This window comes from Molossus molossus, unplaced genomic scaffold (assembly GCF_014108415.1).
Source record: "Molossus molossus isolate mMolMol1 unplaced genomic scaffold, mMolMol1.p scaffold_m16_p_3, whole genome shotgun sequence".
Lineage (NCBI taxonomy): Eukaryota > Metazoa > Chordata > Mammalia > Chiroptera > Molossidae > Molossus > Molossus molossus.
In genome coordinates, this window is record NW_023425366.1 from 108390996 (window position 1) to 108405260 (window position 14265).

General features: G+C 42.5%; 2 protein-coding genes and 1 long non-coding RNA gene across 7 annotated transcripts in view; 1 reads left to right on the forward strand and 2 right to left on the reverse strand.

The window, feature by feature from the left end:
- The window catches only part of NTAN1 (N-terminal asparagine amidase), a 27680-nt gene extending 26706 nt beyond the window's left edge, over positions 1 to 974 (reverse strand). For 3 of the 4 annotated variants that reach the window (XM_036279521.1, XM_036279520.1, XM_036279518.1), the window contains exon 1: positions 807 to 974. Coding sequence is in view for 2 of the 4 variants with exons in the window: in XM_036279518.1 (XP_036135411.1) it covers positions 807 to 887 (81 nt within the window). In the remaining 2 variants the exon portion in view is untranslated. The remainder of the gene's footprint in view (positions 1 to 806) is intronic. The other variant, XM_036279519.1, reaches the window with a different exon arrangement.
- Positions 258 to 4630, forward strand: LOC118641893. Its single transcript, XR_004961665.1, has 3 exons — positions 258 to 639; positions 2540 to 2573; positions 4550 to 4630. It is a non-coding gene; the product is annotated as an uncharacterized LOC118641893 (long non-coding RNA).
- Positions 4631 to 4688: 58 nt separating this feature from the next.
- RRN3 (RRN3 homolog, RNA polymerase I transcription factor) overlaps positions 4689 to 14265 on the reverse strand; it is a 31462-nt gene continuing 21885 nt past the window's right edge. For both annotated transcript variants that reach the window (XM_036279515.1, XM_036279516.1), the window contains exons 14-18: positions 13844 to 14028; positions 10684 to 10792; positions 7845 to 7997; positions 6814 to 6901; positions 4689 to 5280 (exon numbers count right to left, since the gene is read on the reverse strand). In XM_036279515.1, coding sequence (XP_036135408.1) covers positions 5119 to 5280; positions 6814 to 6901; positions 7845 to 7997; positions 10684 to 10792; positions 13844 to 14028 — 697 coding nt within the window. In that variant the 3' untranslated portion in view covers positions 4689 to 5118. The remainder of the gene's footprint in view (positions 5281 to 6813; positions 6902 to 7844; positions 7998 to 10683; positions 10793 to 13843; positions 14029 to 14265) is intronic.

Here is a 14265-nt window from a genome sequence, read left to right on the forward strand (position 1 = left end):
AACCTGGGATGGTGCCCACACAGATGAGGGCTTAATAAGTGTTGCTTACATCAATGGACTGATCCCCCCTCAACTGGGGCAAGCGGGAGGTTTGGTCCCCCATCTTTTTTCTTTTTGTTTTTTAACAGTAAAAACCACTTTGCAAACAGTTTCTGCATGAGCGTGGACTAAGGTTTCAGGGATCTGTTTGAGGGCAAAAACAGGAAAACAAAACACAGCCCTGCCATCAGGGCGTGGCCCCCAAGTCGGCCCAGCAGACGAAAAGCAGGGCCCGTTCTTCTGGCTAAAAATAACTGGAGCCCCGGGAGGGGGGCGGCGGGGGGCCCTGCAGGATACCCCTGCCCAAACGCTGTCCGCGCCCGCCCCGGAATAACCGCCTGCTCCCTCAGGACCCCAAACGATGCAGCGCTCACTCGGGCTGGGGTGCCCGCGGTGCTCCCAGCGAGCAAGGGCGGCTCCAGGTCTGCCTCCCGGGGCCAAGTCCGGACTGGGGTTGGGACTGCGCCTGGGAACGGGGGGTCCCGGGGTGTCCTCCAGCCGCGGTGCTGTGCGACCCTGGGCAAGGCGCCTAACCTCTCTGGGCCCCCGTCCCGTGCTCTGGAAAAAGGGGCCTCGGCGGATGCCCTCTGAGGTCCGAAGGTAAGAGCTCCTCAGACGCCTCCAGCGCAGGCAGAAAGTCGGCTGCCCGCGGCCGCAGCACCTCGGCGGTGCCAAGTTTAAAGTCTGTTTCGGGGGAGAGCGGGTGGTGGCGGCGGGGTGAGGAGGGCTCAGGTCCCCTCGCAGCCCCCCGCCCGGGCCATGCTCACCTCCAGAAGCGGGTGGGCTCGAACGAGGTCCCCGGCGGTCTGAGGCAGCCGCACTCGCCGCCCTTCGACCAGCAGCGGCATCGCGGAGGCGGCCGCCCGGGCAGGCCCAGGGAGGCGACAGCCTCCCCAGCCGCGGGCCGCCCGCCGCCCCCGCCCCGGCCGCCCCGCCCCGCCCCGCCGCGGGCGCCGCCGGGAAATGGAGTCCGAGCAGCCCCAAGAGGCTGAGGACAGCTCGGGCGGCCGCAAGGCCCCCTGGGAAGTGTAGTCTAGACGCGAGGTTGAGGGCGGGGGACGGCCTCTCCGCCAGGGGCGCTGGCAGATGTAGTCTTGAAAGAACGGGGATGAAGGGAGGGGAGCTGCTCTCAGAGCCCTAGTCAGTTCCCGGTCAGGTGACGAGGCCTGAGTGCGGGGGTCCGGGGGCTCTCTGCTTCGGTTCCCAGCACGGCTCCACCACATCTAATCGTGACCTTGAGCAAGTCCGAGTTTGGGAACCTGCACCATAGGATTGTATTTAGTGAATAATAAACGCACACAGGAGCGGGGCGAGAGCGGGAAGGGGATGGTGATCAGTGGGGAAAAAACCGGGACATCTGTAAAACTTTCAACAATAAAATAAATAAATAAATAAATAAATAAATAAATAAATAAATAAACAAACAAACAAACAAACAAACGCACACCAGTCTCAAACTGGGAAAATGGAGCCTGAACTTTGCTAGCCCCACATTTAGAAACCATCAGTAACTACCAGTAGGCACTCCTAGTGGGAGTGGAGATCAGCGAGTTAGCATCCAGTCCCCACTGAGGGTGGTACCTTGGTGCCGGGCAGAGTTCTGTATTCTAAAACTTGGAACTATCACTCCAATAGACCCAACTCCACACTACATTAACAAAAAATAATTTTAAAAAAATCCTCACCCAAGGGTATTCTACCATTTATCCTCAGATAAAGTGGGAGGGAGAGCACGAAAGATCAATGTGAGAGACACATGGACCCCACAGGACCCGGAACAGGAAGGGCCTGGTGGAACCGCAACCGAGGTCCCTACCCCTGACCCAACGGAACCGTGACTCATTGGTGGGAGGGGGGGGGCGGTGCTCTATCCGCTGAGCCAAACGCGCCAAGGCACAAAAAGTAATTATTTATTTATTTATTTATTTATTTATTTATTTATTTATTTATAGAGAGGGAGGGAGAGAGAGAGAAACATCGACGTGAAGGGACACATCGAGTGGCTGCCACCCGCACGACCAACCAGGGCCGGGGACAAACTGCAACCGAGGTACGTGCCCTCAGCGGGAACCGAACCCGGGTCTCTCCGGACCGCAGGTCGACGCTCTAACCACTGAGCCAAACCGGCCAGGGCTAAAAAGTAATTTTTTAGACAGTGGCCACGGCAGGTGTGGTTCAGTTTGATTGGGCATCAGTCCTGTGCACCTAAAGGTTCGCGGTTCATTTCTGCTCAGGGCACATGCCAGGGTGATTGGGTCGATGCCCAGCAGGAGGCAGCAGATGGATGTTTCTCTCTCTCCCTCAAAAAATAAAATAAAAAAAAAGTCCTGGCTGGTTTGCCTAGAGCATTGATCTGCAGACCCAAGGGTCCCAGGGTCTATGCCCAATCAAGGGCACTTGGGTTGCAGGTTCCTTCCCCAGCTCCAGTGGGTGTCCTTTGGGAGGCAACCAATAGATCTGTCTCTCTCACATCTATGTCTCTCTCTCTCCCTCCCTCAAGCTCTCTCTGAAAAATCAATGGAAAATATCCTCAGGTGAGTATTAACCAAAAATCAAATAAACAAAAAACAAGTAAAAGACAGTGGTGAGATGGAGGAGCCATGTCACACAGAGCAAAAATTAAAATATAATCATTTTATATTCCACTTCTTTTTCTAAATTCGCAAGAGCAACAAGAGTTAAAAACCACCATAGTAAGTAGTGTTTGGCAGGGCGAACACTCTGGCCCTTCCGCTCCAGTTGAGATCTCTTAAGTTGGTACCAAGGAAGAAGCAAAGTGGATGAAATAGAAGTTATTTTGTCTTGAAAAGATTTTTTCCATGAAAGTGCTTCCCGCTTTAGACTTTCTCACAAGGTCGGTAAACAGTTATGAACTGACTTTACATGCTTTTGCACCGATTCCTCACAACCCTAGAATAGGTATTAGTTCCTTGACAGTTCAATAAAATTAGAGCTTTGAAGAATGTTAAGTCACACCTGGTTAGAAAGAGAAGCCACTTCTCATTAAGGAAGACCCAACCATAGCAGACACAAAAAGATGGACCCTGGTTCTCCTATACCTATTGAAAGCCTACTTGTCAGTAAGAGGAACAGAAAATCTCTTGTTTTCATATAATTTCCCAAAAGATTTCACAATTATTTTTTCCCTGGAGATGTTCCTTCAAAGCATATACATTTTTGAAGTGTGTGTTTCCTTGGACCAGTGCAAGCCTCAGTCACTCTTGGCTGGTTGTGATCAAAAGGAGTCACTGACACTTCAGATGCACCTGGAAGTCATTCTCATCACCAACATGTAAATTATTTTTGAGCATTCCCAATCACAATGAATCACACTGGCAATATTTTTGCCTTTTTAATAAAGTTGCAGTTGCAGTTTTCCATTGCAAAATGTTTTGATACAGATTAGTTTAAAAAGTCAAAAGAACATTTGTGTGAGAAGCCTCTTTCTTAGGGCACCTCCATTTATTGGCATACAAACAAGTCTCAGATTAACCATGTCATTGTTTTATTGTCACAATGGGTTTTCTTCTCAAGCTCCTTTGAAATTTAACACTTATTTATAAATATAGCCCTCTACATTAAAGCTACGTTCCAACCCACAAACACCCCACTTATCATTAATTTCTATGGACACATTTCATTTTATCCAGTATACAAAAATCTCACCTTTTTGCCAGCAGTTAAAAAAACAGAGAACCTAAAGGTTCTCAAGACTTTCCATCGAGTCACCAAAAAAATCACCATATCCAAAACTTTTTAAAGCAATAAAATTTTCTATTTTCCAAAAACATATTTACAGACTGAAATTCAAACTCTACAGTGCCATCAATATATTATAATATACAAGAGCACATAAAGCCCTAGGAAAGAGAAAATATTTCATTACAAAATATTATTTGCTTTAAATAAAAAATAGGGAAAGTGGCAAAAAATAAATGTTTAAAGATGTTCATTTTCACAAGTAACAAAAAAGGACACAAAGAAACGAAGCTAAAATATTCATGAGCTTCAAAATGAATCTAGCAGTGCCTGCACAAATTTGTTATAAAGTTTGTTTAAACTCCTCTATCTGTGTCTATTTATAAAAATACAAAAAGAACCTGGACAGAGGATTTCACTGAGCTGAATCCATGATACAAATAGCCAATGGACAGAGACTGTAGCTGTAACCTTGGCCTATTGTTGCTAGCAAAACCACCCCACTAAGTAACCTAAAATACACCCCAAATGCCCCAAGAAGTTTTCAAAATGAGAACTGGTCTACTAATTGTTTTTTTAAAAAATCCATGTTAATAATCCACTACAAACGAGTAATTCCAGTTCTAACAGCATTGTGGGGAGCTTCAGGGTAAAATACTCTGTACTGTATTTTGTAAAAGTCTAACCCCCCTTACAGTCAATGTAAATTACTTTTACCTGGAACTCCATTTTTCTATTAAATCAATTTTTACACTCACAAGTATATCACTTGTCTGAATCTTTTTTTCTAAATCCTCTCTCTTCCCTCCAGGCTCTTACTGGTCTCTGAGGTTCCTGGAGATCTCCAACTTTCAGCATTTGGAGCCAGCTCCAGCCATCTCCCCAATTTCCTCCAATCTTCTTTGCACCTCACTGAATCCCAATGCACAAGTAGTTGCAGCAGAAAGTAAACAATGTACCCCAAATAAACTCATTCTAAAGACTTTAAATAGTGTCCTGGAGGATTTTCACTGATCAGCAAAATCCTATGACTACAGCTCTGACCAAAACCTATGTTAAAAATGCAATCTGTTAAAACAGGCTGTTGCCAATACTAGAGATTTCACAATAATTATGTCAAAAAGCTGTTAACACACAAAAAAAGTATACATTAAACAAACAAAGCCAAGACTTCAACATTTATCATCGACTCCATTGTAAAATATTGCACATGATATTCAGTCTTTTCCTTTTGTCTATACAGGAGCAAAAGAAAAAAACATGTCTTTTCGGGCAGGAGAGTAAGTCTAACTTAAAATAAGCTGCCTGAGGCAGGTACTAGTTCCATGTGAAGCTCAAAGAGGATGAGCCCAGGTACTGAAAAGCAGGAGGGTGTTCGTCTCAATCACAAATCCTTGCAATCAGAGGGGAATGGTCTGGCAGGTAGAACACTGGTGGGGAGCCCACACTACTTGAAGGACTTCGGAAATGCGTGTCAAAGGAGCTCGGAGTAATCCCAACTTCACCTTTCAAAAAGTCATCATCTTCATCTTCTACCACCTCCTGCCAGAAGAACAGAGATTATCAATAAGATCACAGGTGGCAATTATCTTAATTTCAAAAACTTCCTCTGATGCCCTGACCACTGTGGCTTGGTTGGGTGTTGTCCTGTGCACTGAAAGGTTGCTGGTTCCCTGGTGGGAACATGCAGGAGGCATCAGAGAGATGTCACCTTGATGTTTCTCTCTCTCTCCCACTCCCTTCCTCTTTCTAAAAATCAATAAAAAAAATCTTGCCCTGCCCAGTGTGGATCAGTGGTTACAGCACCAGCCCCATATGTGAAAGGATAATGGGTCTGATTCCCAACCCCATCGGGGCACATGTGGAAGACAACCAATCAATGTCTCTCTCCACATCAATGTTTCTCTCTCTCTCTCCTTCCCTACCCCCCCTCCATTCCACTCTCTCTAAAATTCAATGGAAAAAATATCCTCAGGTAAGGATTAAAAAAAAAGTCTAACTTCATACTAACCTGAAAGGCTTAGATATTCTCTAATCTCTGAAGCCAAAATAAATAAAAATAAATAAAAAATATTTTTAAAAAAGGTTCCTCTGATGTGTACACACTTCTCAATTGCTCATCACAATTTATTTGTTTAAAGTCTGATTTTTTAACAGATTTAAGCTCAGTGAGGGCAGGTAACATGATATATCATTCTTGTTCACTATTATAACCCTTGTATCTAACACTGTGAATGAATGACTGAATGAATGAATGGTGGCCTCAAATGCAAAATATGAGGAAAAATAATAAAATGAGCTTTCTAATGATTCCTTCAGAAAAAGGAGACAGGCACATAAAGCTGACTTTTAATGTGGAAAGAACTGTACCACAAAAAACAGTGAGCCCGGCCGGTGTGGCTCAGTGGTTAAGCATCGACCCATGCAACAAGAGATTACTGGTTTGATTCTCGGTCAGAGCATGTGCCCAGGCTGTGGGCCAAATCCCCAGTGGGGGGCATACAAGAGGAAGCCAATTGGTGTTCTCTCTCATCGGTGTTGCTATTTCTCTCTCATTCTCCTTTCCTCTCTAAGATCTATAAAGAAAAACAAAAACAAACTATGACCTCATTTATTATTGAATTCTAATTTTCTCCTTTGGCAGTAACAGCCTCATCTCCATCTGACATGCACTGGCAGTCATGCTACAGACCTGCATCTTTACCACCTATTCATGAAGAGCTACAAAATCAGTGTTAACCGCTACAAAATTATGGTGTTACTTATAATGTCAACATAGTAAATTTGCCATTGTTACCTGGTGGTAATGATCAAGTGGTAAAGATCTAAATTTGTTGAGCTAATTTTTCATTAACCTTCACCTCCCAAAGTAAATGTGTGAAGTGTCTGGTTTAAATAATTCATCAAAAAATACCAAAACCTCTTTTCATAAGAACATATCCTGAACTTGCAATTTTACAAAGGCAGAATGAATAAAATATTCCATTTTTAAGGGTAACATCGCTATTTACTATTTGACTGTGATCCGTAACCACACAAGAGATTCCCAAAAAGTGAGCTGAATCACAAATTTACCTTTGTAATGGGTTTCTTAAACTCCTGAAGCTCTTCTGCACTCATGTCTTCCCATATCTGATAAAGAGGATCAATAAATTTCTTTGACCTGTCAACAAGATCATATTTCAAAATCAAGCTAAATAGCACAGTGAAGGTCAGAGCAAACTTAGCTCTTCTTTCACAAGACCTAGTACCCAAAATGAAGTGAAAACTATGGCTCCAAATGTGTCAAAAAAAAACAACCCTATGTAAGTACTGTAACTAATGTGGCTTCCTCTTTGTAAGAGTTCACCCACTCATATAGATGGAGTATTATACCAACTGTTTCTCATCTTTTCATTTTCAAATGTAATTGTTTCTCAACTTTGCACAGATTGACAATGAGTTATAGTGTATCCAAATGAAAACAAAGTTATATTATTCTGGAATATCCTTTTTAAATATTCTTATAGCAATGTACTAAAAATAAGTCTGGGGAAAAAAGACCTATCTGGTTTTAGTCAACCAAGACTTGGGGAAAACAGGTAAGCCCAAATTGTTGTGTTGCTGGTTAGAAATGAATAAAGCAAAAATTCTGCTTCCTTAAACAAATGCAAAGTTAATACTAGCTTGGTGGTTTCCCGGAATTATCTATCAAAATAAATCTCTTGGCTTTTGTTTACCTGTGCATGGGTTGTGGTCTCTAGAGGAAGGAACAAGTCACTGGAAGAAAATTATGAGCCATGAAAAGACATCATCCTCCCTATCTGAGCACCTTGTATGTTTAAACCAACAGATTTAAAGAAAATTAAAAAACGCTTGATGTCAAACTGGGTTCCTAATGGGGCAAAGATCCACAAACTCTAGCGTGCCTATAACACTCAGCAGACTCTAAAAGGCTTTCTCTGCTTTGGGCCTGTGAAGTATGTGCACGGTGACTATGACTTTATAAACAACTAGGAATGGCTGGCCACTATAACAAAGAAATTCTATATCCCAATCTTGGGAAAGGGAAATACACAATGCATTTAAATTCACCACCGACAGGCCGACTGGCTAAGAGTACATACCTTTTAAGCACACAAGGGTCGAAGGGGAAGAAGGTGTCAAGTGGGTTTGTGCAGGTTTGCACCGAGTCCCCTCCAGCTGTACTTCTAATAACTGGAAGCATCTGGCGATTGTTCCTCTCAATGATAGTGTAACAGAAGACCAGTTGGTACTTACTGTGGAACAACAGAAACAACACAGACAGAGGCATTAGCATGCTGGAGTTACTCTGCATGAACATGTCTGCTCATGTGTGACAACTATAGTGACCGCGCAGATATCGCTGAATATAACAAGTGAAAAAAACATAAAGCAAAGTAATGCTTTTAGGTAAAACTTTCCCCTGTTTGCAAAAAATATATAGCTGTCTTTCCCTGGCTGGTTTGGCTCAGGAGGCAACCAAATGATGTGTCCCTCTCACATCGATATTTCTCTCTCCCCACTCCCCCACTCTGACTGGAGATAGGTGGAAAAATATCCTCGGTGAGGATTTAAAAAAGAAAATGGTAAAGAAAGGAACAGGTATAGCGAGTAAACAAGTTAAATATATTGAAGAACTCATGATAAAAAACAACAGCCCTGGCCGGTTTGGCTCAGCGGTTAGAGCGTCGGCCTGCGGTCCAGAGAGACCCGGGTTCGGTTCCCGCTAAGGGCGCGTACCTCGGTTGCAGTTTGTCCCCGGCCCTGGTTGGTCGTGCGGGTGGCAACCACTCGATGTGTCCCTTCACATCGATGTTTCTCTCTCTCTCTCTCTTCCTCTCTCTCCCTCCCACTCTGTCTGAACAAAAAATGCAAAAATGTCCTCGGGTGAGGATTAAAAAAAAAAAACAAAAAACCAACAGAATCACTATACAGTGATACCTTGGTTCTCGAACATAATTCGTTCCAGGAGGACGGTCGAGAACCGAATTGCTCGAGAACCGAAGCAATGAAACCCAATAGGAAAGCGTGACTCCACAAAGCGTGACTCTCTCTCTGCACTCACACTGATGACGCAAGCAAGGCGCGCTGGGCCGAATGAATGCCATTCGGCTCAACTCGGCTCATCTCGGAAGTTCGAGTTCCAAATATTTGTTCGGATTCCGAGACAAAAGTTTCTCGAATCTCCTGGTCGAATACCGATTTGGTCGAAAACCGAGGCGTTCGAGAACCGAGGTATCACTGTATTGTCAATTCTTCTGGTGGTTACCTCCATATGACTTGGCAACTTGAATCATTATTAGACAGCTTCTCTCAGGTGAAGATTTAGCTCACATCTGCTACTCTCTACTTCTACACTCCCTCCCAGTCTTCAGTCAGGTGTATCTTCTCGGATTCTTGGGTTACTATTATAATTTTAAGTGACATGTGTCTATTTCTGTTCCAATACCCAAGGATCGCATTTGACTCTACTTCTGGAGGGTAAATTGGCAAAATGCTGAAGTACAGTGTGCTATATCTGGTCAAGTTCATAATGTGCATCTCCTACAATGCAGCAGCTGTACTTCCGGGCAACAGAGAGTGTGTGCCTTTGCACCAGGACATACAACCGTGTCTCTAAGCTGCTGTTCCCAATACTGAAAGCTAACAGCTTAAACCCCAACAGGAATCGATTTAAAAAAGTAACAGAACATTACACAACAGTTAAAATCAAAACACAGATGTATGAGTTGATAATGAATCTTAAAACTGTAAAAAAAGCAAAAGCAGCAGCTACAGAATGATACATAAATTGCTGGACACAGAACTTTATTTCAATCTCTTCTCTTAGCATCGCACCTTACTCTTAACCTCTGTTGCTAACTCCAACCCCAAGTCTAGAGCCTCTCTGACCAGTCTGCTCATCCACTGCAGCCCCTACTCCCTCCCTGAGACTATTCGAGGGGCAGCTGCCTCTGCTTTGCTCCATCAGTGCTCAGGCTTCCCACAATGTGCTGTAACCTTCATCCACTGAACACGATTCCTTATTGGTCTCTTTATTCCTTTTAACTCTTTACCATTTTTGAGATCTCAGGAGAAAGAAAACCTTGAACTAGATGCTCAACAAAGGAAAAATAAGACTGATGAATGAGAACAGCAAGTTGTCTAAAAGGGACTAGGGATATATCATTTTTCTTTTAATAGAACAAACTCTTATCTGTTGAAGATTTAAAGCTATGATCCTGTCCTGACTATGCTGATCAAATGCCCAAGGTCTCCAATGCACCATCTACATGAAGCAGAATAATTCAGTAAATGCTTACAAAGGAGCCAGACTGCCTGCATTCAAGTCTTAGCTCTGCCCCAGTCTAGCTATGACTTCATGGAAGTTATTTAGTCTCTGTGCCTCCATCTTCCTACTTATAAACAGGGGTTAATAATACAGTCATAGGATTGTGTAAAGTTTCAGTAAATTCTACGTAACACACATAGAGCTATGCCAGGCAAACAGTAAAACTATGCATCAGCTGTAGCTACAAGGCCGAAGATAATATAGTCCCTCACTAAGCCAGTCCCCTATTGTTGGGTGATTTATCTCATGTCCAGTCTATTTTTATAACTATTATAGGACTCACTCTTATAAACATCTTTGGTTTGTACCTCTCAAATTACTACTCGCCTTACTTATTTCAAAGTGTCTAGGCTTCTATTAAATTATCCTCTCTGGATAAAAATTACTAGCAATTTCCAATGTACCGAAGTATAAAAACAATAGCTACAATGTAGTGTGCCCTGCAAGTATTAGATTTCCGGTTTTTAAATGCTTGTTATCCAATTTTATTGGATAGTTTCAAAGAAATGTAATGGAATTGTAATTTTACAATTGTCCTGAAATTTTACAATACTAATACCAACATAAGTTTACACCAAATAACTTCCACTAATAAAGTACAAATAACTTACCTTGTAATTGCAGCAAAAAAGTTAACTACCGAGGGCAGACAAATCTTCAGAGGATTTAGTTGACTCATCACTATACGTTCAAAATTTAGACTTTGAAGGTACCTCAAACCTGTGATTAAAAAAATATAGTTTTAAAAAGATACAAAGATAACAGTTCCTAAGCAGCACCAATTTTTTCATGAGTTAAAAGTTATTTATAGCCCTGGCCGGTTTGGCTCAGCAGTTAGAGTTGGCCTGCGGTCCGGAGAGACCCTGGTTCAGTTCCCACTAAGGGCATGTACCTTGGTTGCAGTTTGTCCCCGGCCCTGGTTGGTTGTGTGGGTAGGAGCCACTCGATGTGTCCCTTTCACGTCGATGTTTCTCTCTCTCTCTCCCTCCCACTCTATCTGAACAAAAAAAATGGAAAAATGTCCTCAGGTGAGAATAAATTAAAAAAAAAAAAAGTTATTTATAGAATTGCTCTAAATAAAGGTCCATGTAAATAGTCATATAATGTGGCCCTGGCCGGTTTGGCTCAGCGGTTAGAGTGTGTCAGCCTGCGATCCAGAGAGACCCGGGTTCGGTTCCCGCTAAGGGCGCGTACCTCGGTTGCAGTTTGTCCCCCCCGGCCCTGGTTGGATCATGCGGATGGCAACCACTCGATGTGTCCCTTTCACGTCAATGTTTCTCTTTCTCTCCCCCCCCACCATCTGAACAAAAATGGAAAAATGTCCTCGGGTGAGGATAAAAAAAAGTCATATAATGTGAAGCCCAGAAGTACATCACAAGGTTTAAGTACATCTGTTTATGACTAGGACAACTTTTCTAAAGAAAACTGTTTATTCTTTTAAAGACCCAGGCCCTGACCAGTTTGGCTCAGCAGTTAGAGCATCAGCCTATGGACCAACTAGTTGTGGGTTCGATTCTGGTCAAGGGCACATACCTCAATTGAAGTTTGGTCCCCAGCCCTGGTCAGGGTGGTGCGGGAGGCAACCAATCAATGTGTCCCTCTCACATTGATGTTTCTCTTTTTTTCCCTACCTCCCATTCTATCTGAAGATAAATGGAAAAAACATCCTCAGGAGAGGATTAAAAAATAAATAAAAAGACCCAGGACTTCAAAGTAGGCTATAAGTTTATATGACAATTTGAAATCCGTGCGTTTAAAGACCAGTGATTTGACTTCAGCTAACAATCATGTAATCATTAACAAGTTCTGGCAATAAAGTGAGTCTCCAATGCCTGGAGGTAATCACTGGAGAGTATACAAATTTCTCCTTCCTAAATTCCATATACTGTATATATATGCCAATCTGATAAGCAACAACGGCAACAAAAAAACCAATAAGACTTGCATGTCTTAACTTATTAGTAAAGTTGAGCATGTTGGTTTTTCTTTTTATGTTAGAGAGAGGGAGAGAGAAATATCAATGAGAGAGAACACCGATGGGCCACCTCCTGCATGCCCCCACTGGGGATCAGGCCCACAACCTGGGCATGAGCCCTGACCGGGAATTGAACCAGTGGCCTCTTGGTGCATGGGTCGACACTCAACCAGTGAGCCACACCAGCCGGGAACGGGCATGTTTTTAAATAAGCATTATTTATTTGTATTCCACATTTTTTTAAACAAGAAAACTATGGATATAGAAGAAAAAATTAGACAGTTTCACTGTTCTGGAATTAATAAACAATTCTCTCCTATATTAGTAAAAGAAAGACACCACACCTATTTTAAGAGGCAAGCAAACCAACCTGTGCTTAAGTACATTTTGTTAGGAGATTCTTTGATGTATATTTTGATTAAAATTACTAAAAATGGGATGGCAGGCCCTGGCCAGGTAGCTCAGTTGGTTAGAAACCCAATCACATAAGCCAAGTTTGCAGGTTCAATCCCTGGTCAGGGCACATACAAGAATCAACCAATGAACGCATGAATAAATAAAACAATACATCAATTTTTCTCTCTCAAATCAATCAATAAATAATTTATAAAAATGGGTTGGTGCTTAGCCAGTGTGGCTCAGTTGGTTGAGCAACATCCCATGTACCAGGAGGACACCTATTCAATTCCTAGTCAGGGCACATGCCTGGGTTTTGGGCTCCATCCCCAGAAGGGGGCGTGCAGGAGGCAGCCAATAGATGGTTCTCTCTCACTGACATTTCTATCTCTCCCTGTCCCTTCCTCTCTCTGAAATCAATAAAAATAATAAAATTACATTACATTAAAAAAACAAAAAGGATGCCATGGCATAAGAGAAATACTATTTAACCAAGAATCTTATCATTTATTCACACAAAGAAATGTAGAGATTTTATTTGCTTTGTTATAAAACCTTGTCTTACTACTAGTTCATATGATTAATTTCATATCCCCACATCTGTTCAGAAGTATACAAGGTCTAAGTAAATATATATAATACAATACATATAAGTTTCACTTTAGAGTTGTGGTTCTCAACTCAAGGCAATTGTGTCCCTGAGAGGACATCTGGTAGTATCTGGAGAGTTTTAGTTGTCACAATGGAGGGTAAGGAGGGGTACTAGTGCCATCTAGTGGTTAAAGGGTGAAGAGGGCTGCTAACCATTCTACAATGCAAAGGCAGCCTCCACAACAAATTGTCCAGCACAAATGTCAGTAGCGCATTAAGAAACTCTGATTTAAATAATAAACCCTTAGAAATTAGCAAAACTGAGAACCAGTAAATTTACTCAAGTCTTTAGATAAAGGTGCATAATTGTTATGATAGCTTTACAGCCAACCTGGTTTCAATTTCTAATCCGGCCAATAAATTACTTCCCTGTGCTTTGGTCTCCTCTGTGAAGTGGGAATGACACCTGCCCTTCACTGGGCCATATTATAAGGACAAGGAGGGGTGAATAGGAAGCTCTGGGCATGGTGCTGGCCCAGTACAAGTGCTCGGCCTCACCTTGGAAGTAGAACATTTTCATAAAGTGGAGGTTCTCAACCTCTAATCCATCAACTATTACTAGAAGACTTGAGGAGTCTTTAGGGACTTATAAACTGTTTGAAATTATTTATAAAAGTTTGTATGCATGTGTGGTTTTCTGACTCCAGAGTTTTCATCCAAGTCTCAAAAAAATAACAACGCTCCACTCTAAAGGGTGACTAGTATACAAGGAAAATCCAGTTCATATCCATCAATCCCACATCACTGACCTTCCTTAAGGTTTCCACTTAGAAGCTGCTTGTGTCTAAAAACAAAAGTGTAGAACACAGCTTGGCAGGCTGAGTAAAATGGTCCATGGAGAGCAACATCACAAAATGCCTTTGTTCCCGAATCTTGGTTATTAAGGTATATGTGCAGCCAGTTAACCAACAGATCTAGGCATGATTTTACAGTACTAGAGAAAAGAAAAATTCAAGTCAACTCCACTGGCTTCATTAAAAAACTAATGACATAAAATACACAATTTCCTCTCATTACAAACTAAGAAAAGTCAGTCCATAGGTTTCTTTATATATTACCCAGGGGCAGAGAGGAGAAGCAAACAAAGGACAAAGTGGAGTAGGTGGTGTGACGATAGGAAAGATAGGGATGCCTTCAGTCCCAAGAGATGGAGAAGTCTCTCTTTATCAAC